Source organism: Lytechinus variegatus, chromosome 11 (genome assembly GCF_018143015.1).
Source record: "Lytechinus variegatus isolate NC3 chromosome 11, Lvar_3.0, whole genome shotgun sequence".
In the NCBI taxonomy this organism is placed as follows: domain Eukaryota; kingdom Metazoa; phylum Echinodermata; class Echinoidea; order Temnopleuroida; family Toxopneustidae; genus Lytechinus; species Lytechinus variegatus.
In genome coordinates, this window is record NC_054750.1 from 10,827,676 (window position 1) to 10,851,822 (window position 24,147).

Consider the following 24,147-nt stretch of genomic DNA (forward strand, 5'->3'; position numbering starts at 1 on the left):
GGGGCTTTGAATAGACTCACATATAGGGTGATCAGTTAAAACATCTTTCAAAAGATTCATAAGAAAAGAGAGGGGGCTAATGGAAAGTAGTGTGGCTATGTGTAATGTAAATAAGAGCTGTCCGGATACCTCTGGTGAAAGGTGACAGTGTACACATGTGGATTTTAGCTGCTGAAAGTAGCTCTCTGTTTTCACAATAAACATTGACAAATGATTTGCAAAGAAAGGGTGGAAAGAATTAAAAGTCAATATTGTAATTGTATTCAATTTGAGCATTTTCTAGTCACTATAAGTACATCATTTCTTTCTTTTTCTTTATTGAGGTGTCAGTGGACTGGAATCAATGTGAGTGATGATTTTGAAGCATGAAGCATAGTAATTTGTCAGTGAAAAATTACAGAGAGGAATAAAAATCTAAAGGACAAAACAAGTTTTGGGGTTAAATGTCTAAAATATTTAACCAATCAACATTACATTATGTCATATATATGTACAACTTGGTTCTTCTGAGCATGCATCAAATTATAATTTTCAAAGATAGTCTTTAGAAAAACCTTTGACTGTACATGCACATTGTAGTGGAAATATACTCCCCCAAATAAAAAAAAAATGTGGTTCCAAAACTCCTGAAAATAAAAAGATGAATAACTAGAAATTGTATTTGTCGATCCATTTTTTTCTTCAAGATCTAATAACATATTTGCAATGTATTTGTAAACCAATTAAATTCTGGACCAAATGTAAAACACAACTCTTCAAATATATTCTTCAAATGAACGACATTAATGTATAGACAAAATTTAGTCTTCCACTAGTTTTTTACATCAGGATAAAGCTAATATTTAACAAATTTGCTGCTCTGATAGAACCATAAAATATTTCCTCCCATAACAATTAAAAAATTATCAAGTCATATTGATCTACAGTACAGCACACAGCCCATTTTAATTGAACCTGGAATGGAAGCGTGCCTATAGCTATAGCGAAAGCAAAGGGAGACAATGAAAAAAGGATTCCCGTCTTTTCGGAAGCGAAGCTGATATTAAAATTATTTGTGTTTGATTATTCATGTATGCCATTCACAGATCACAATTCCCTTGCACTACACTCTGCTACCATGACAACATCAAACAATTGTGAATTCATGGGACTAATGCAGTCAACCACTGCAATTACTTTGGTATTTTGGGTAGGATATTGGGTGCATGTTTGTAATATTAATTCTTATATTTACACAGATACATAATTCTGATTTATTCACCTTTTTTCCAGCTTTCCAATGAATTAGCACATTAACACCTACATTTTACTATTAAATCAGTATATATTTTTCTGAAAGGTATTTACTAGAATCTTTATACTAGATTTTATTGCCATAGTGAAAACAAAATACTCATGAATTTACCATGGAAATAGGCATAAAGTTACACACAACTTATTTGCCACCACCAATGAATGAAAATAATAAAGAAGTACATACTTGTAAGACGATATTATTAAAATTATAAGAAACTTTGAAGGAATTTCTCTAAGTCAAAGTCAAGGGGATATTTGCTGATTGAGAGTAATTTATTCAGAAAAATAAATTGTACACTGTTCATTTACCATACTCAAAGGAGAAGTCAGATATAGAGATGAAGAAACTTCTCTACATGATTAAGGTTTCAATTTGTAGGAGAAATAATCATCTGGTAATTTGAGGTCTGCACAAGCTCTCATAACTTTAAATACACTGTACTCTTCCTTCTAGGGCAAGTGTGAATGCCACTTTACAAGAATTTGGACTTTGCGTCCACGCTAGATTAGATGCCCAATGAGAAAATGATTGGTATATGAAGTGGCCTAATTCCACAACAAGGACAATTTACTCAAGTACTTCTGAGTAAATGATAATAAACTGCTCAAACACCAAAATGACCATTTGAGAAAATTCAACACAAATATAGAGATTGCTTAGTGTACATGTATGTGAAGCAAACAGTTTAAAGTTCCTCAAGAGATGTCAATTTCAACAGCATACATGTGACAATAAAATGAATAAATTTTAAAGTATTTACCCCTTTTTAAGGAGCATAGTGATTGATAATAGAAGAAAACATGGTTACAATTTGCAAAAGTTCTCCAAAGATTACTGCGTTTGATAATGTCAGAAATAATAATAAATTAATTAATTAATAAATTAATTAATTAATTAATAGATAAAAAAAAATAAATGAATGAATGAATAAATAAATTAATTAGTTAATTACAAATTTAATAGATAATATAAAAGATGTAAAGAAGCATATCATCAAATATGTTTTTAATTAAATTCTATTTATGAACACCAAAACAATAAATTAGCAGTGACTGATTAAAGGCTTTAAAGTTTTGTCTTATTAGAAGCAGACAGAAGGGGCCTGATAATAAGGGGGAAAATGAAATATAAAGACTTCTACGTTTATCGAAAAAACAAAGAATCCCCCCCCCTGAATACCATGATGGTGGAAATATGGAATGTAATTAACAACGAGAAACCAATAATACTGTTCACCTTGATTTTTAATCAATTTTAGCCAAACAAAGGAACAAAGGGTTGGGGTTCTGAGTGCACAGGAAAGGTTCCATGTAAGCTTACTGATAAACCTTGACATTTTCATTATACAAAATAGTAGGCCTACAATTTAATATCACAGAAGCCCAAAATATGAACCATCAAATAATATAGAATATTAGCCATCACAATAATACAGGAATGTCATTGAGCACAGAAATCATTAATTTTGCACCATTTTTGCATTAAAATGGTTAAACCAATATAGAGAGAAAAAATCAGAGAATATGTGTAAATCAACTCAAATGAAAAAAACTATTAATGAATATTCTAATAAAGAGGTAACAAATAAATGAACATTAAATGTGAAAATCTTTTTTAAAAAATGGAATAAAAATTGACCAAAAAATATTATTGATATTGATTAATAATGAAAATAGAATAGAGAGGAAGCAAATTCTTACCCTTGTCATACATCTTCCTACACTATGAAGGAATGCAAAGCTTGCAGGTATATCACCTCCTAAGGTCCTTATTAGCTCGGTCCGCAATTCATAAAGTGTCAGGTTTGGTGAAATGCTGAAAACGTGAGATGAATCAAACAATAATTTTCACACATGAAATGGATTTGAAATAACATATTATCTAAAACTAATTTTACGTAATACAACAATAAAAATATGAATTAGATGAGGATGATGATCCACAGCATTTATATTACACCGTATTTCAGCTAAAAAAGACCATTTATGAAGTGCAGGCTCGTCCAATAAAGCTAATTACTACACATCTGCTAAAAACTGAGTTTTGATAGACGATTTGCATAGTATTTCACAAGGTTGCATGGTTTCTACAATAGTATGTAAATACATTTACATCTCCATAGGCATATTTAGCTAATTTAAATAACTTAATTCCGATATTTCAGTTTGGTTTTTACGATTTATTTTTTCTGAATCTAAATGAACCTCACCCCTAACCAGCATGTAGCACTGCTACTTTTTTTCCTTTTATATAATATGTAAAAGCCCATGTTTGTGTTGTGTATATTTGGTCAGCTAGAATGCAAGTATTTTTTCCTTTTTCTTAATTCATCTTGTGTAATAAACTTCATGTAAGTATTGTATTTGCTATAGAACAATAGACAGTAAATCACTTAATTATAATCTTTCACAAATTGAAAAGGTTGCCTCTGTCTATGACTGCGAAACAAACCCAAAACATTATTCTTGTGTGTGGGGGGGGGGGGTGAAATGTACTACATGTGGTTTGTCATTACTTAATTCCATATTGAATTTGGTTTACCTACATATATAATTGTTTTTATACACCTTCTGCTGAAAGAAAAAAAAGGATTATTTTATCAAAATTATCATTTTCATTTGACATTTCAACAAATATCAAGTTACAAGGTAAATGTATGAGTACAAAGAGGGAAGAAACAAGGATGTCTACAGTATAAGTCCTGGGGTCCATTACAGAAAGAGTTGCAATCAACGCAAATCTCTAAAAATCAATAGCAAGTCCCAAACGCATGCTGTTGATCGGTTGAAAATCAAGTTGCGCATGAGTTTTAGAGTTGCGATTGATTACAACTCTTTCTGCAACGGGCCCCAGGTTGCCTAGGAAAGGAAATTAAGTAAAACAAATTACCTGACAAATCCAGCAGACCGGGCATCCGAGATGGAATCATTGGTGAATACACTGCTATATTTCTCATTCCATGATTCTCTTGGTAATACATACACATGAAGGTCTTCCAACTGTAAAATACATAGGTCAGAGGGTAACACAAATTATGCAAGCCAAAAGCACCAACAAGTATGCACTGCAGATGCATGAGCACCCAAGATATTTCCTTAGCACTACATCCTGACTAATGGATCCTGCCGAGTATCATTGTAGAAGTAAAAGTAATAATAATAATAATGATGATAATGATAATAACAATAATACATCTCATAATAATAATAATATGACATTAATTTGCATGTTACCTAATTTTGCGCACGGTATGTCTGAATATCTAATTAATATTTTGAAAAACTGATATCACCAACAGAAAGAGCGACTTAAAATGACTCTGTATAATTTTCTTGAAGGTAAAGTCTCTATTAATTGGCAAAACATCGGCAAATTTTGTTACCTTTTGCGTATGCTCCGAGAAAATCTAAACTTCTCGACAAGTATCAATAAATAGCCAGTTTGCAAGCAGAACTCTCTAAATAAGTAAGTAAAATGTGATACCAGCTGAATTTATGGCATTTTAACCTCCATCTGATATATCTTACCTTTGTCTGCTTGATTTCAATTCTAAAGCCTTGCAAAATGATCATGCGCAAATTAAGGTCACACTTTTTTATGACGCTTTTTCAGCCAAGTGTGCACTAGTCGATCGCCATGGAATTATGAATATGAGATCACGTTACCAGCGAAACCCTTGAACTACATGTACTTTATAATTATAAGCGAATTTGACTTTAGGATCTTGCCTTCAATTTGGTATTTATGATTTTCATTAATTTTGTGTGAGCTGTGAGAAAAAATTTATCGAAAATCAACTTCATGATAATTTTTAAAATGTGCGCAAATTATGATCACCCCATCATACAATGTCTAGTAAAAAAAAATGAAAATGCACCTTTATCTGTTAGTCACTTTCTTATCATTCCAATAAAATACTGCTGTAAAACAATACAGTCTAGATCTAGATCTAAACGTTTTAACCACAGGATCTAGTAGTAGTACAACAAAAGAAAACAAATGGAGAAGAGTTCCTGTTGCGACAGCCACCCAAGGCCAAAGACAAAGTGAAAAGGGTTAAGGTTTGCCAAAACTTAAAGGAACTCTTTTGAAAAATGCGAGTTGAAAACAAAACTTTTCAATCTTTCATCATGTATGATGGGGTGTCCAAACTTCGCGCACTTTTCAAAAATATTCATCAGGCTTAATTTTGTCCACAAATTATTCATAATTTATACAAAACCAATTCAAGAAATAGTTACCACATTGACGGCAAGATCGTAAACTATAAAATCATGGACGAAAATGTAAAGTAGGTCACGGGGTTTCGCCAGTATCGCGATCTCAAAATTCTATTCCGATCGGCGAATGCGGGCTGTGCTTGAAAACCGTTCAGAAAAAGTGTGACCTAACTTCGCGCACCAAAGCTTTTGTGGAGATTTAAACAAAAACTCAGCTCAAAAAGTGAAATATTTATATCAGATTGATGGCAAAATGCTATGGAATAGGTTAGTACCAAATTTAACTCACATTTTTTATGATTTCTGCTTGTAAAATGGTGATATCGTGATGCTTGTTGCTTTCTTCAAAACGGGCGCTAACGGTGACAAATTTGCCGATCTTTTGCCTATATTTTCATGAATACTGGACTAATCCTAAAGAAACTTTCAGCGAAGGGTAATTGTAGGTCGCTTTTCACATTGATGATGTCAAATTTTAAGGATATTGGCTAGTTTTTGAGATAATGAACGTCCGCGAAGTTTGGACACGCGCAAAGTTTGGACTCACTGCCATATTGTTATTCTTTCCTCATTCTCTTGTTCAAAACTAAGTTTATCCTCCTCTGCCTTTCACTCTTTGACTTTGTCCTCAATAATTTGTGTTCTTCCTTTTTTTAATTTCAACTTCAACTTTAGTTTAGGCTCTCCTCTCTTCTGTCTGTATCTTCTCATTCATCTTCATTCTTCATGTTACTTGTTCCTCCATTGTCATGCTAGATCTAGACTCTAGCATTATAATTATTTTATTAAGTATTTTGAAAAATTTATATAGATCTAAATCATGTCTAGGTCTACATACGTGCATTCATCAACTTGAGCCGAGATAATTAGCAGAGGCGCGGACAGCACAACACAGCGTATCGAAAACTCTATAGACCGCAACCGCAGGAGTCCCGGCGGCGAGGGTGCCAGATGTTACGGTACCGTACCGGGTGCATGCAAGGAGCAAAACTCGACAAACGGGTTTGAACTTACTTGATCCGATGGTGAATTTGGTATCGGATAATCAGTTGTCATGTTACTTTAATTCCTCAAAACGCATTCCATTCACATCAGCCCATATCATTTACGTAAATCCATCAGCAAATTAAGCACCGAATTCAAGATAAATGTGAAGTATTCACTCCTAAGAAGTCAAGATAACGATGTTCTGATCCTGCGCTGCTGATTGATCGAGCGTCCAGTTTCTATGGGCAAATGTCACGTGATAACAATTATCGCGATAGCGATCTGCAAAGTTTGTTCTGTCGAGAAAGTTTTGTAATACTTTTCAAAAACTGTAGAGGAAAGGCGCATCTGAAATCGGGAGCCCGAGGGGCCCGGGCTCCCCAGGCGCGTAGCGGTCGGCCCCCTAAAAAAAAAAAAAAAACGTCCCCAAAAAGAAAAAAAGAAGGGGAAAAAGAGAGAAGAAAATGAAAAGGGAAGGGAGGAAAGGGAAGAAAGGTAGCTTTGTGTTTTTTTTCTTCTTTTCATTCTTTTTTTTTCTCAAAAGTGAAACTCCTTCACTCTTGCTCTAAATTTATATATGAATTTTGCTTCCGCGCTGCGCGCGGTTAAATGACAGTATTGAAGATCTCCATTGTTTCCCCCACCCTTTCTCTAAACCCTGTTTTTCCATCTCAGCTATATGTGTTTCTTGACAGTTAAAGTTAAAATGTATGCATTGCGGCATGGAATTAGAGTAAGGTTAGGCCGAAGTATATGAAGTAATCTTTTTTTTTTTTAATTGATCGCGCAACTTCTGATCGGGTCGGGCCGTCACCTCCATATAAAGTCAACTTCTCCGCTTTTCAGCTCATTACTAAACAACCAGAATTTTGGGGCAAACATGTTCCTAATTTAAAAAGAGGAAGGTATCAAATTCTTGTATTAAATAATAAAGTACAATATCTTTTTATCAAATTCTATTAAACTTCATGTCATTTCCCTGCACGTTCATCTCCTGTCCTGTTTTGCGCCATCAGTTTGAAATTTTGAATGACACGTAAGTTTCTTTATAATTCAAAATGAAGCGCTTCAGGTTAAGTCAAAGAAATAAGGCATCCTTTTTTTAAATCTAATTTCAATAAACCACAGAAATTTCAAATTTTTGCGCACCATTTTTCTTGTAATGAAGTTCAATAATCCTAGAAAATCAATGGAATCAGAGCTGACGGAGGTATTGGATATATCTGTATTTGATAAAACGTCCGCCCTTTGAAATTTCAGAATTATATATTGCTCTGCGCGGGGAGGAATATCCTCCGCCCGGGGTATACACTTCTTCTCCTCTGTTTTGCGAGTCAAAGATATGCACTCTCGCTAAATTGTTTGTAATAACATCTGATCTTTCCCAGGGAAGTATTCAATATGTCTTTGAGAAAACCCTTTTCTCGGGATCCTTTTCATGGCAAAAATTGACAAAACGCTCTACCTTCCACGCTTCGCGAGGGGTTATTATTATTCTAATTTCCTCCATTGATTCCTTTTTTGTGCGTTCGCAATCAATTTTAAAACAAGGTTCAAAATCACAATCTAGTCGACTGAATTGGAGCTGATATACAAGAGATAAGAGAGACGGCTCCTTTTTATTTTAATGTATGAAACCTCGAAAGCTTCGCGCTTCGCGCGGAAGGGGGGAAACTCCCCCTCCCTGCACCCACCCCCTAGGGAGCGCGCTTCGCGTGCATTTACCGCCCCCTCCAAAATGGCTACGCGGTTGGGGCCCCCCTAATGGCGGAGCAAAAAAAAAAAAGGGGGAAAGAGAGAAAAAAGAAAAAGAAAGGAGAAAAAGAAGGGGAAACATAAGAGGAGGAAGACGAGTGAATAAAATAAGATGAGGGCTAAAGACTTTGAAAATAATTTTTAAATCTTTTTTGTCACTATAAAAAAATCATGCACTCGCATTGCCTTTTAGGTGAGTTACATATCTTGCTCACTATGGAGCAAAAATTACAATATTTTGAAATTAAATATACAAATCTTATTACAGCTCGGAAATCGAACTTTCATTATTTTGATTTTTAAAAGTTGCTCTGTAAACATTTCTGATTTATGGTCTGAACATTAAAATTTTCTGCTCGCGCTGTGCACTCGCAAAATTCAATTTATCAGGTCCCTATTAATTTTCCTGTTTTCCATAAAGTTCTACAAATACCCCGATTCAGGTCATTGTCAAAAAATATTAGCTAGTGCTGCACGCTAGCATTTTGATTGGTGAGTTATGTATATCTCAATATTAATTTCATAACAAAATCTCAATTTTATGACGGTTTATAAAAAAATCGACTTGCGATTTGCGCTCGTATTGATTGTTGAAAATTTATTAACTCATGCATCATCTTTACAAAATTGCTTTAAATGTCAATTTTTCAAACGAGATTAACAAGTTTCGCACTCTCATTAGGCTTATTAGATTAATAAATAAGATATTAATTTGATAATCAAACTGTCCTTTTTCAGAATGGAATATCGACAAGTTTCATCTCGCGCTTAGGAAGGGAAAAGGAAGATATTCATCATTCTCATATGATGAAATAATATTCTAAGAATGCCCCAGTCCTATAAAAATATGTCAAAACTCAAAGGAATAATATTGACACATATCAATTTTTCAAACCGATCCAACCCTTGCATTTTCCTTCAACGTTCTTGAATACAGAAGTTAAATTTACCCTTTTTCAGATCGGAATTTCAAATATTCGCGCTCGCTTTATCGATTTTTATGATAAAATAAGGTATTGAAAATGCCAAGATTCTAGATCGTGTCTGTTTTTTTTTTCAGATACACAGCTTGCTCTCTATTTAAATCATTATTCAATATATCAATAATTTTCTGCTCGCGCTTTGCGCACGCATTATTAATGTAGAAAGATTTCCAATTCCCATTTTCATGATTTACAAAACATGAATAGTGTGTCCTATTTTTAGGTATAAATCTCTAATTTTTCGCGCTTCGCCCTTGCATCAATTGTTTCGTTATATACCGACCCTTATCACGACTACAAAAAGTGCTTACGATTTCCATTCTTCAAGTAAAAATGTCAAAATTTTAAGCTCGCGCTTCGCGCTCGCATTGTTTTAAAATTGTTGAAATATGTAAGGCCTCCATGGCTAATTGCAGAGTCGTTAACAGATCCCTTTTTGGGTCAGATCAAAACGTATATTAATAATTTCTTCTCGCGCTTCGCGTTCGCAGTAATTATTTATAGGATGCACATGGTTTAGGAACACAAACATTGCCCAGAATATTTAAATCTTAGTACCAAAAACTTGAAAAAAAATAAATAGCTCGCGCTTCGCGCTTGCACTATTTAAATAAGGCTTATGGGATTATTATATAATATGTTGATTTATAAGAATAAAGCTTTTGACTATTAGGACTACCCCTTCAAAGAAACAAACAAAAATCAACTTCGAGCGACCGATCGGGAAAATGTGGCCTAAAAAAATCCACCCCCCCCCCATTGGCGAAGGCTGGATCCGCCCCCGGAAATGATTTATTAAATTCTGTTCACCCTAGGCCAGGGTCAATTTTCTTCAGCTTTTTTTACATTTCTGTTCCGTCTATGACTTGAGTTCATCTGCATTTCTTGAGTTGTCATTCGTTCTTTCTACTACGAATGTCTTTCCTCTGATTCTCTTTTGTCATCTCGTCATTCATTCTCTATTCTCTCTTCAGGTGTTCCACTCATTCCATCCCTCACCTGACTCCTTAGTTTCTATTCCATTATTACATAATCACCCATGACTTTATCATCTTCACCTCATTCCTCATTGGTTTATATATGAATTGGGTTCTTACATTTTTAATTAGTTTGGTCCTTCCATTATCTTTAGTTTGATTGGCTGTTATTTCTAATTTGAATGAATTATGTAAATTGTATATATCATTCTGAGTTTTACTGAGCTGAGGCAAAGTAGCCCAGAGATTGAATAAGTAGGGGAAGGCGGGGTAAGTTGAGCATAGGGGCAAGTTGAGCCACCAGCCCCAGGCCAATAATGAATGAGTCAGACAGTGTGGTGGTGTCATGTATTGATGACCCATAGCATAACCCCTAACCCCACCACATTGTTTCCAACTTTGAAACAAAAAGTAGTTTTTTAGAGGGAAAAATATGAATTTCAGCCAAAAAAGTAAAAAAGAGTGTGAAATAGATAGGTGCTTTATAAACACACATGTCTTTAAATATGATAAAGACATGTTTACAATATTATTAGTCCAGGTATGGATCTTCATTCTTGTCGTAGTCTTTTATACGATGGATGCATAATAAATGTGTGGATACAAAATTATCGCACTAAGTTCGGACTGGGGTAAGTTGAGCCAAACAGCATGGGGCAAGTTGAGCCATGGTAATTCCTATGGTAATGTATCTTAAAAAACAAACAAACCATAAAAATCGATTGAAATGCAGGCTGAAAGGGGCAAATTTACATGACTGCTCTTTTCCTTTTACAGGATGTTAGTATTTATTGAGAATTAGCAAGTGAAAAGACTTTAAACAAAAAATTGACATGCTGGTTCTCCCCCATACATTTTGTACATAGTTTTTGTGGCTCAACTTACCCCAGAAGGTGGCTCAAACTTACCCCATAATTATATGGGGCAAGTTGAGCCATCTGACATTTCAGTGTGGGGATAGAAAGTTATAACTAGGTGGAAAATATTTCAGAAGAATTAAATTTCAAGGCAAGGTACTTATTTTGACAAGATTATTAATCATATTAATTCTAACATGCAAAAAGCAAAAACTGTCACAACTTACCCCGCCTTCCCCTACATTGTCAGGCTACCAGACATCTTCGGATTCTGTTCAATTCATTTAGCGTCTCTACTTCAGTTTCACTAATCCCCCCTGTACTTTGGTTTGATGGTCGAAAATTATGCTTTGAACTTATCATTGCTACCCCTGAACTTATGATTTTAAACCTAACAATAGTAAAGATTAAAAATCTTAATTCAGAATCTCCAAATCTGATATTATTGTGTTACAGAGATACTCCGGGTTGAAGATATATCGAAATAGAGTAAAATTCACCGAGCAAAATGCTGAAAATTAGATCAAAGAATCGGAAAACAAATAACGAAGTTATCTAATTTCATAGATTTGCATTATTTTCGTGAAATAGTTCTAGGCAATTCATGCCAAATTTCCCAAACTTATGATTATTATTATTTTTTTTTTTGGGGGGGACTGAAAATTGCATGATGATCGCAAGTTTCTTGCAACGCTCCATAACTCTTACTCCTTTTCTTTCCCTTCTCTCTTCTCTCTCAATTTATCTGTTTTGTTGTTATTAAAATCGCTAAGGGCTTCAAAAATCGCCATTGGTATAGCAAAATGTCATACGAATAAAATAATAGATTTTAAAAGAAAACGGAGCCGAACAATATACACACGGTAAGTGCAGTCAAATGTGCAGCAGTGGCGTAGCTACGGGGGGGGGGCACGTGCCCCCCCCCCTGAGATTTTGTGTGCCCCCCCAAAAAAAAAAAAAAAATTGGCAGAGCAAAAAAAAAAGAAAAAGAAATAGGGAGAAAGAAGAAAAGAAAAAGGGAAAAGAAGAAAGACAGAAGGAAAAAAGAAGGAGAGGAAAATAAGAGGAGGAAGACGAGTGAATGAAATAATGTGAGGGGAAGACTTGCAATCAAAAAACAAATCTTTCAGGTTACTATATAAAATGTTTGCTTACGCTTCGCGCCAGAATTGCCTGTTCGATGAGATTCATATTTTGCTCAATAGGCTGATATGGAGCAAGTTTTGAAGTTAATATACAAAACATATTTTAGCTCGGACATCGAGATTACAAATTTAAGTGGTCTGTAAATGTCCGTTTCATGGTCTAGATATCAGCATTTTAAGCTCACGCTGCGTGGTCACATTGTTTGATTTGCCAAGTTCATATGTGTATTCCATAATGTTCCATTAAACAAATGTATTCAGAATGCCCAGATTCTAGGTCTAAATCTAAAACATGCGCGATAGCCTGCCTGTTCTTTTTTTTAAACGTACTTAAATTATCCAGTTTCACATCAGAATATCAATAATTGCTCACGCTTCACCATCGCATTATTAATGATACGCAACTTGACTATATCCTATTTATGATTTACAAGATATGAATAGTGTCCCGCTTTTAGGTCTAAAATCTCAATTTTCTTCCTCTCGCGCTTCGTTGTTGTTTAGTTACATGCCTATCCCATTTATTAATACAAAAATTAGAATGACCAATTTTTAGGTCGGAATGTAATAAAAATTGCTCGCGCTTCGCGCTCGCATTATTGGAACATATTGGCGTTCGCAGTAATCATCTAGTTACATACGAATCTTGTTCAGGATCACACATAACATTGCCCAGAAAATTAAATTTTCCGAAAAAAATATATGAAAGTAAAAAAAATTAAAAAAATTGCTCGCGCTCGCATTTTTCATAAGGCTTATGAGATTATTTCATGTTTATGTTGTTTTATAAGAATAAAACTAAGAAGTGACTGATCAGGGAAAATATAGGTGAAGATAATTTCGGGCCCTATTGGCGAATGTCGGATCCGCCCTTGTGAAACATACACACACACCGGATAAATGGCCGGTGCCCCCATGAAAAAGCAAGGACCCCCAGTGCACCCCGGAAAAAATCCTAGCTACGCCACTGAGGTGCAGGGCTAGGATTTTTTTAAAGGAGAACGAGAGGGAGCCCGTTTGGGTCGCCATGTGCAAACTGGGGACGGTGAAAACGATACAAACAAAATATCTAAAGCACGTGTACTCACTTTTCTCTTTCTCCTTTTGTTTTATTCATTTGTTTTAATTGCTTCACGATCGAAGAAGAAGTCACGAATTCTCAATGCGACATCACCCAATAATGATCATGATGCTCGACAATGCTTGATTCTACAACAGTAAAAATATATTGTTGATCGAATACTTGAAAATGCCTGTCGGTTGCTGGCCCTCGGCATTTTAAAAAATTGTCATTTAATATTTTAATGTACCAAATTTATCAAAGATAATGAAAATTCTATAGACCTACTACTTGAATTGGGGAAGATTAATTTAATTTGAATTATGTCAAGCTTTCGTGTCTTAAAATTTGTGTTTGATGGTGGTGAAATCCATCCTCAAAAGAAAAGATTTCATTGTTGTTCTTCAGTAGACAAGGTGTTCTCAACTTTCCGTAAACGAACTTGCATTTGGTCGTCGATGCACAAGCATACCTGTAATGGATAAGAGTGTTCCTCGACGTGACGTCATTGATGACTTAATAGCGCCACGGGGACGATTTTCTTAAGGGAGGCGCTGATATAAATTTGGCGAGCAACAGGTGTCTTTCTAAAATAAGTTCATATTTGGTCCCGAAAATTTTGACAAGCAGAAAAAGGGTTTAACTACAAAATGTAGGTCTTCTTTTTTTTGCTTGTAAATATTTTATTGGACCAAACCACCTTTATTCTTAGCGAAAGCCCTCATTTTTTCTTGTGAAATTTCTCCTGACCAAAATATTTTATTTTGTAGTGACCCCCTTTTTTCTTGTCAAATATTAATCAGCACCCCTGTTAAAGATCACTCCAAGCAGGACCCTGGCATCGCACGTCATGAAAATACTATTTTACCAACAAATGAAGCAAGCTTTATGATAAAAAAGAAAAAACAAAGCGAGCGCGAAGGGCCACCCGAGACCTCTTGATAATTATACTAACTTGAAAACAAAACATTCTCATTGCCGGTACAAATAGAGAGCATTAAGTAGGCCTAAAAAATATTGGGTAAATTTCTAACCAGAACGAGGGTAATTATTGTGTCCAACCAATTTGGGGCACAAGCAGCAATTAATTTAGAATGGGCAAAAATTTCATCAGACTTGATGAATAAAGAAGAAATGCCCAATGTTGGTTGAACACATATTTACCTCCATGGTGCACTTTAACCCAATATTTTTTAGATTGTAAGCACGAAGTGCGTTGTAAAAAAAATTGATATCGACACCTGAAAACGGACATTTTGAGCATGTTTGGTATTAGACAAGATATTATCTTAATAAAAAAATACACGTACTACCGACCCCCCAAAAAAAAAAAAATTAATTGAGCACTGTTAAAAATGTCGGAAAATTTTGAAGTGGGTAACCCATCACGTAAATAGTTAGAGCGTGTGGCTCTAGGTGAATTCAATTTATTTTTAAGATTGAAACCTAAAAAGAGACTGACGAGCATGCGGGAAACGTTTTACTTGACACAATAAATGCTAGCGCGCAGCGCGTGCCAAAATGTAACAAAGGCGACTGAAAATTTTATTCTTGGGCTGTTTGCAAGAATTAATGAATGGGACTAATAAAAAATGCGAGTGCGAGGTGCAAGCTGATTTTTTTTTATATTCGAATATACCGGCACAGTAGAAAACACTATTATAATCATAAACAGGCCCGCATTTGGTATCTCACTAAAACAATAAGCTCGATTGCTGTCGTTGCTCAGTTGACTTGAAAACGGTATGAATTTATGCGTCATGTAAGAAATGTCTCATTGAACAGGCAACTCGAGTAGAACCTGAAAGATTTTAATTCCCATTTTTATTCCCCTCCCCTTATTTTAATCTCTTTTCTCATCTTTTCTTCTCTCCTTTTCACCTTTTCCCCTTTTTTTCTCTTATCTCTATTTTTCTAGGCAAATCGTCCGTTGGTTATTCTTTTGTTAAGAAAGAAGACAATTCACTTCTACAAAGAATTTACATATCCTATTGGTAGGGGCGTTACTACTGGGAGGGACGTCACTACATATGGGGCGGTAGCCCTGAACCCATGAAAAAAAAATGGGAAAATAATTAAAACGGGCATGAAAAAGAGAAGGGAGAATACTCCGGTTGAGATGTCAGGGTCGTGTACATCTACTTATTTCTGTTATTTACTCGAGAGATTTCATCCCCTCCCCCCGTTCAAGATAATGGCGCCGCCCTATTTTTCAAAAAAAAAAACGTAGTCTGAAAGTTCAATCTCTTATAGAAAATAGAGACACATAACGGGAATGGCATGATAATATCTGAATCCCACATTTTTTCCAATAAATCAATTTTATAGCATCTAAACTTTGGATATACTAGTACTAATAATGACAAACATGACAATGGTAATAAATGATATCAATGATTATAATAATTCTGCATTTACATTGCCTTAACGCATTTTGGTAATGAGACTAAGATCGTTTCAAAGTGGACATTGGTTACACCTATCATTACAAAGAAGTCTTCCAGCACTCTATAGAAGGACAAGCAATGTTATAAAGAAATTTAAGCTACTTAAACAGATTGCGCTTAAATCAATGGGATCTCTTTAGTTCAGAGGTTATGGTCAATGGTCATGATGGTGGAAGGGTTGGGGAGGGGGCTGCTCATGATTTCGTATAAATACCAACCGCATTTCAATTATCTTTAGATTCGTCTCGCTGCATTGGTGAGTGAACTCCATTTTTATTTTGTAGGGCCTACGTACATCATATACCTTTCTTTTCATGTTTATTTTGGACATTTTTAAGTTTATAGTACTAACCTATTTGAAATCAGGATATAACCTATATACTTTTACCGCTCTATTTTATTATGTCATACCTTATACTTATTTGAATTCCGCAATAATAAGGGCGTCATGTCCGTGGCGCCGCTTTGAACCGGTCAAGGCGCCAATATGTGGCGCCATTTTGAAATACTTTGTAGTTCTATATACGTGTATCAATTAAGATGTTAATACATTTACAATGTGCATAACAAATGTGTATTGGTATGTGTATAGTCTATTTCGTCGATATCCAGGACCTTTCATTTAATTATGTGTACATTTAACTGAATGTACGCCATTTTGAAACATGTATATAGGACTAGTATACATATGATTAGTTGCGGCCCATTATTGCAACCGTGTGCCTTCCGCAACTCAATGATGCAACAATTATATAGGGCGTCATATTTTGTTGTGCCGCTTTGAACCGGTCATGACGCCATTTGAAAGACTTTGTAGTTCTATATATGCGTGCATCAATTAAGATTTAATTATGTGTACATTTAACTGAATGTACGCCATTTTGAAACATGTATATAGGACTAGTATACATATGATTAGTTGCGGCCCATTATTGCAACCGTGTGCCTTCCGCAACTCAATGATGCAACAATTATATAGGGCGTCATATTTTGTGGTGCCGCTTTGAACCGGTCATGACGCCATTTTGAAAGACGTTGTAGTTCTATATATGCGTGCATCAATTAAGATATTAATACATTTACGAAGTGCATAGCAAATGTGTATAGTCTATTCCATCGATATCCAGGAACTTTCATTTAATCATGTGTACATTCCACTGAATGTACGCCATTTTGAAACATGTATATAGGACTAGTATATAGCTGCGACCCATTATTGCAAACCGTGTGTACCGGTGTGTACAACTGATGCATTGCGCAACTCCATTCCGCAACGATTATTAAGGCGTCATTTGTGGCGCCACTTTAAACCGTTCACCATTTTGAAACACTTTGTAGTTCTGATATGCGTTTATCAATTAAGATGTTAATACCTTTACAATGTGCACATGGACTCATGTAGGCTCAAACCATGTGTACAACTAATGCATCGCTGGATGAATGTTTTGTCGATAAATCACTGTTGATGAAATTATTATCACTATCATGTTTAATTTGCATTAATACCTATATACTTTTTTATACCTGTCCTTTATTACATACCAGTTTCAAAATGGCATACACTACACTAAACAAAACTCGTTTGGCGTGCTAACATTTTGATTTTGATGTTTTTTTATTTTACATAGTTTGCAGCTTTGAATACCTTTTATTCATTTCAGTTCAGATCAGTTCGATTTAAAACTTTGTATTTTTACGTCTTACCGAGTTTTGATGTCATGTTAGATAATTAATAATTATCATTTTGTTGTTTCATGTTACGTTGTACTATTGTGCACTACGTTATCTCGTATTGAATTAAATGTATTTTAATGTAAAAAAAATACAAATAATTCTGTTTCGTGCCGAGATTTTAGTTTGATTTGAATGAATAATTTTGAATTTAATTCAATTGCACCGTAGGCCCAGGCCCAAAGTCGAATAATGCTATCAGGAAACTGTGTAGTGTGCACGCATGCGCACAAGTTGTGTCAATGATTTTGACCCCTAAAACTTGCAACAAAAATGATTTCAATTGTTTCTGGAACTTTATCTTACCTGAGGAATAGCATCAAGTCCACCTGAACAAAAAAATTGATTTGATTAACCTTATTAATAAAAAGGGAATACGTATAAGGCAAAACATTTCTCTCAACTCGGATGTAAAATAGATTTTGACGTTTTAATATTTTGCAACCAAAACGGTTACAAGTTCAATACATTGATTTGCAAATGAGGAAGTTGATGATAACATTTAATCAATATTTTTTGTTTATTTGAAATATATATACAGTGCGTATCAAAAAAAAGTTTACACTCAGGAAAAATCCTGTAAAATTATAAATTTGTAATATCCTGAAGATTTTTCCGCATTTTATCATTGGTACAGATCCATTTAAGCATATGACAATATAAATGTCGAAAAATATTTCCGCTTGAGTGAGCACCACATACTTTTGAAAAGTTAGTGAAAAATGATTTGCTCAGACCTTTGAAATAGTTATGCGAATAAAAGTAGGCCTTAATCATGAAGAATATTTAGAATTTAGCTAGTAAAATTGATTTGAAGATATCTTATACATGTACCTATTTTAACTTGTTTCCTTGCCCAAAACACTTCGAAGAGTGCATTGCGCCCCACCCCACTTCCCCACACAACGAGGCTATCGTGACGATTATGTTTTACACTGAGCCACGATTTACATGAAATGGCTTAGGTTTCATTTTCATTTTGTTATTCCTTGTCAAGCTCTGGAAAAGTGTTGAGAAACAAGTGTTATAAATGAAAAATGAAATGTAAACCCACTTTAAATGATAATAACTTAGTGAAAATATGCTGGAGATGTATGATATAAACTTTTTTTCAGATTCAGTTATGTCTTCAGACCCAGCTGGCACAAAAATGGTAAAGGTTGTGCCTACTACGTGTTGAAATTTCAATTTGGGTGGCAAAATTGTTACAAAATATTTGAATGTATCCGTTTTATTTCAATTGACTAAAAGTGCAAGGGAAATGTATGAGAAATGTTCCACAAGGTAATTTTGAATTTGTCCTTTTCCCTCAGTGACACAGCGTGAAAATGAGCATTCTTGCGCAAACAGATTTCTGCGAGCTTTACAAAAATGGACAGTGCTCACTCAAGTATAACATTCTGTCATAGATTTTACTTTCATTGGATAGACGAGACTCAAACCCAAGATTATATGTGAAAAAATTACATGTTTTATATTTTTAAATTACCAGGGCTTTTTCAAAGTGTAAACTTTTTTTTGATACGCACTGTATATATAGATAGATAGATAGATATAATAAACACAAGTTCACAAGGTTGACGGAGGTTCATCAAATCTCTTTCTCTATATATATTCTTCACGATCATGACGATTACCGTCTCTCCATCGATAAGCTACGAGAATGACAATTGCACAAGATAAGGGAGGAAACAATCCTCATAAAAGTATTCCTTATTTCATACAATAAGCAAGAAATACTGAATGGGTGACGTCATCATATTCTATACTGATTGTATTTTGTAATTATCATTCAGGCAAATATTATGTCATAACTGTGTTACCTGACAATCTAATTTAAATGAAATTTATAGCGTTGTGCTAGTTTTATTTTTCTACTATCCAAATCGACTTGTTGAGGGTAGGCTTCCCTTGTAAGAATCCACGTTGGAATATTGCCTAACTAAAGACAACCATTTTCAGGCAAAGTTCACCCTGTTACTCGATGAAACTCCGTCAAACAAATAATGTGATTTTTTTTTATATTTTTATTTTGTGAGTCACAGTCAACCAGCTCAGCCGTTGCTGTCGTTGCTGGTTATATTCCCCCAATTCATTTTTTAATGAAGTGGTTTTGTGTCATGAAATTCTTCCAAGTGAAACTACTCTTTTGTATCACTCCCTTTTTATAAGAAAAATATTAGAATTCATCATATGCAATTTATATTACATGATGCAGGGATACTAGCATGACGTCACACAGTCACAGAAGATAAAAACATCATTTCTGTTCTCAATTTCTTTTAACTGAAAACTAACATATCGTGAGGGTTAAATTGCCGTTACATTGCATGCTTGACGATATGAAATTGTAGATGAATTAGTTTATTACAAAATAACTGAATGACGATATCTTAAACTTATACCTAAAACTAGCATATTCTTCAATCATTAAATCATGTTCATCAAGTAAGTGTTACTTGAAACACCGTAGGATAAGGCAATGATTCTTATGAATTATCCCCTAGAACTTTTATATAAAATGAAACATGAACTTACCAGGGTACCAACCAATGCTGTCGTACATGCCACTTCATTTATTCTTTATGTGGCACCAAAGTTGTAGCTTTATCAGCTAAAGAGATGGTGTAAAATGCTTCCGTCTCTGTCCTTGCTTGAATTACTTACTTGTTGTAGTCTTTTTATTCTTCGTGGGTTTGTGCAGGGAAGTCTTGGCACGACACATACACGATAGCTATTAAACAATTCAGGGTTGCCTGCTCTGGCAGTGAGGTTTGCATTAGGCCCTATTCATTAAAAAAAAATAGAGAGTGAATGAGAGTTACCCAACCATGTGGGCTCTGAAATGTACTGGCTAACTGAAACATAATGTAAACCTCCTGCCCGGGGACCTCTTGTACAGACTGACATTCATCGGTTTAACTTATAGTTAATGAATTCACTGACTAGCTACTGTGATTGTTCTCTGAAAACATTTTTTAAAAATATATATCTGCTTTAATCCGATCATGTTCGGTCTATATTTCATGAATCAAAGAAGCAGTTTCGTAATACGCAAAATGAGCATTGTTTGATTAATCACTTAAATCCTGTGCAATTCCCTTTGATAATCGTAGTCTCGTATTTGGGGAAATATATGCACATTCTCAGATAATAATGCTGCTCAAAAATCTGAAGCCTGCTGCTTGAAAGGCATATTCTGAAACAGGAGGGGGCAGAACGTATTTTCGTTTGGGGGGGTCAAGCCAAAAGGGCATTATGTCAAATGGGCATTTTGGTACATATGTTCACAATCGGATTATCTGCGCGAAGTAGTTGTATATTTTGTAGTAATTAAGTAGGGCAAAATATTTTAAAGTGATTTCTGATATATAAGATAAATATTTAGGCATTATTTTCCGCGAGAGAGTGTAGCCAGTGAGCCGTTTGGAAAAAATTCAAATCTGAAGTTTAATAATTTGCTTTTGGTCAATTACTTTTAAAAGGTCATCCTTGCGAAACGTTTCGAGCGCGATCCGCGAGCTCTAACTTTTGGACATATCATGTAATAGGACAAGGAAACATTCAGAGCATTTTTTTCTAAATCACGAAAAGATGTGTACCTAACCAAAGAAATAACGCGTGCGCGAAGAGCGAGCTGAAATGTTTAATATACTGAACAAATAAGAAAACTGTTAAGGAATTTATTTAGGATATATCTCAACAGTCAAATAATGCGAGCGCGAAGCGCGAGATGAAATTTTGTTATATCTTAACCTCCAAAATGGACATTATAAGCATTTTTTGTTACCAGGAACAGAGTACCTTACTAAACAATAATTGATGCGAGTGCGAAACGCGAGCCAAATATTTGTGATATTCCAATCTGAAAATAGGCATTCTATGCATTTTTGTAACCATGAACATGATAAGTACCTTACTAACAATAATTGATGCAAGCGCGAGCCAAAAATGTTGTGATTTTTTATGCTAATATCCTTTTTACACCCCTAAAAAGCTATTTTATTTTGAAAAATATATCATTTATTCCGCCGTCCCTGTTCTGAAACTGGACATCAGTCAAAATCCCTAAAAAGACCAGAGAAATTATTTCCTGGTATATCACATAAGCCTTGGCATGGTAGCAGTCGCGGTTTTACACTATTTTTTTTGGGGGGGGGGGCATTGAGAAATTTTCGACGTTAGTTTATTTAATACAATGAAAATGGCCTATTATATGGGCAGCATATGTGTATGTCGGTGGTTATACTATTCTGACCAAGCACCTAGTACCCCACCCCTGACCCCCCCCCCAAAAAAAAAATATGCGATGGGGCGTAGCAACCTAAAAGAAAAATATCACATATATTAAAAATGCTTGAAAATGATTTTCATAACAGTTTCATCTACATGTATACACCCATTATGCCATAACTGTGTTACATGTAAATAAATGCATTTGAATGCACAATAAGGGGGACAAGAAGGGCAGTTGACGTTTTTACTCTTTCCGGGCGTTTCATCTATATACATGTAAATGGGAGTGATCCATGTGAACGAGCGAAAAGTTCTTACTTTCAAGAGCGATTTTTTCATGATTTAGAGACCTTTGAAGGTAGTACTGTAGTATATAATGCTAAGACAGAACATGATAGGGAATTAGGTTTTTAATGCAATTACTTTTAGAAGTGAAACGTTGCATTTGGAGCAGTTTATTATGAACCTTCCAATCAAATGTAAAATCTAAAACATCTTAAAATTCCTGAATACTCATCATGAAGATACAGTAGGCTGCAAAAAAAAACATGAATATAGGATCGTTGCCCTGTTTGCTCCTGGGGAGGGAGGCGCGATCGTCCCCATGATAATATTGGGGGACAGACATCGATTTGCTCCCCAATAATTTTGATAACTTGATATTTTTTTATAGTATTCAATGCAATACTTAATTGAAAGAGCATCGAAATGCTTTGTAAAACCATTATACTTGACATTAAAATCTTATTTAACATAAAGAATTGTTCTTTTTTTTTTTACTTTCTTCGTGTGCCAAATTTATGTATCAAAATTTGGCGAGAAGACAGTGCTGAAAATTTGTGATATTTTTTCCACTCTCCCCTCCTTATCCGAAACAGGAATCCTGACTCTAATCTACAATTTCCTAATAACATTGGCAGAATGTAGCAACCGAACCATGTTCATTCTAAAAGTAAAATACATCAATGCCCTCTTAAAGTGTGAGTATAGCAAGTCAACGGCCCTTTCAAGGCAACAGATTGCTTTGCAACTTCACAAACAAGTCTTTGAAAAATATTTATCCTTTAGAAAAAAATCAAAGCCCTTTTGACAAAAATAGACATATATAGTTAAAACTTAAATTTTACGTTATTAGTATTTGTGTTGGGTGAAATAGGGAGGTAGTTTTTTTTTCAGTGGCTCTATTGTCCTGAAGGGGACCATACACTTGCGATACTTGCACTTTAAGAGGGCATTAATGTATTTTACTTGTTATTTTGCGAGGGAGCTTTAGTAACTAAGCGAATTAGAATGGTAAAAGCTAGAGCACTTTACGACATGAATGCATACTAAAATCATTCCTATAATGTCAAGACGAAATGAGCATGTTGGTCATTATGCATCGTAATCAATATTCAGGCTTATCTGTACAATGATTGCAATTATTATGTTAATTATATATATATACACTCTAAAAAATGAAGTGCTAATTCAGCTCTTAAAGAGCATGTATAGTGACTGCACTTGGGAGTGCTGATTTGTCTAGTTCAAATTTGAACGAGAAAAATCAGCACTCCCAAGTGCAGTCACTATACACACTCTTTAAGAGCTGAATTGCACTTCATTTTTAGAGTGTGTGTGTATATATATATATATATATATATACATATATATATATATATAAATGTATGTACAATTTCCCAGATGGAGGTCTAACTATAGCATCATTTTGGCATATTCGTTTCCCAGTCTCGATTTCTGGGGCCCGTTGCATAAAACTTTTTACCTGAGAAAACTCAGGTTGTTTTTACCAGAGTTTTTGCCCTGTGTTAAAGTCAATGGCAGAAATCAGACTAACCTTAGTTTTATGTTTTTACCAGAGTTTTCTCAGGTAAAAAGTTTTATGCAACAGGCCCCAGGAGTCACATTCATCTTCATGTGTGAACAATATATGGCACATTTTGTCGTTGTAGGAGAGGGGGCTTTCCCATTTTTTTTGTAGAATACCCATATTTCTTTAATATAAAGGGCATGTTGGTCACGCTAAATTAGTTACTTAGTCGTCACGTATCCGAAAATTTATCAATGAGGTGAATGGGTACTTGGCAGTAATTTATCCCTTGAAATGCCAAGCTATTATTTTCATTAGTATTCCCATCCACGGGAAGAATTCTAGATAAATCTGATAGTCTGCAGACCTTTCGTTTTCACGAGTGCATAATGCACATTCTGACGAGAAAAATGAAAATGTGCGAGCTAAGCGAACGAGCTAAAAAAATACCATTTTAATACACAAACATATTGTTTAAAAAAATCACATTTCATCCCTCCCCCCCCACCTCCTTGGTCAGAAAAAGTTTGAGGGTCCAAGGTCCCCAACCTCCCCATTCTGTACGGCAGTGTCAAAATTGATGGAATTTCAAAACCATACTCGTACACTGTTAAAGGGATGGTCCTGGCTAGATATATTTAT

The 24,147-nt window shown here is 34.8% G+C and overlaps 1 protein-coding gene across 3 annotated transcripts in view; it reads right to left on the reverse strand.

Annotated features, from left to right (window-relative positions):
* Positions 1–6,772, reverse strand: part of LOC121423625 (spermatogenesis-associated protein 1-like) — a 28,164-nt gene extending 21,392 nt beyond the window's left edge. For 2 of the 3 annotated variants that reach the window (XM_041619015.1, XM_041619014.1), the window contains exons 1-3: positions 6,532–6,772; positions 4,187–4,296; positions 2,998–3,112 (exon numbers count right to left, since the gene is read on the reverse strand). In XM_041619015.1, the coding sequence (XP_041474949.1) occupies positions 2,998–3,112; positions 4,187–4,296; positions 6,532–6,573 (267 nt within the window). In that variant the 5' untranslated portion in view covers positions 6,574–6,772. The remainder of the gene's footprint in view (positions 1–2,997; positions 3,113–4,186; positions 4,297–6,531) is intronic. The other variant, XM_041619016.1, reaches the window with a different exon arrangement.
* Positions 6,773–24,147: the final 17,375 nt, after the last annotated feature.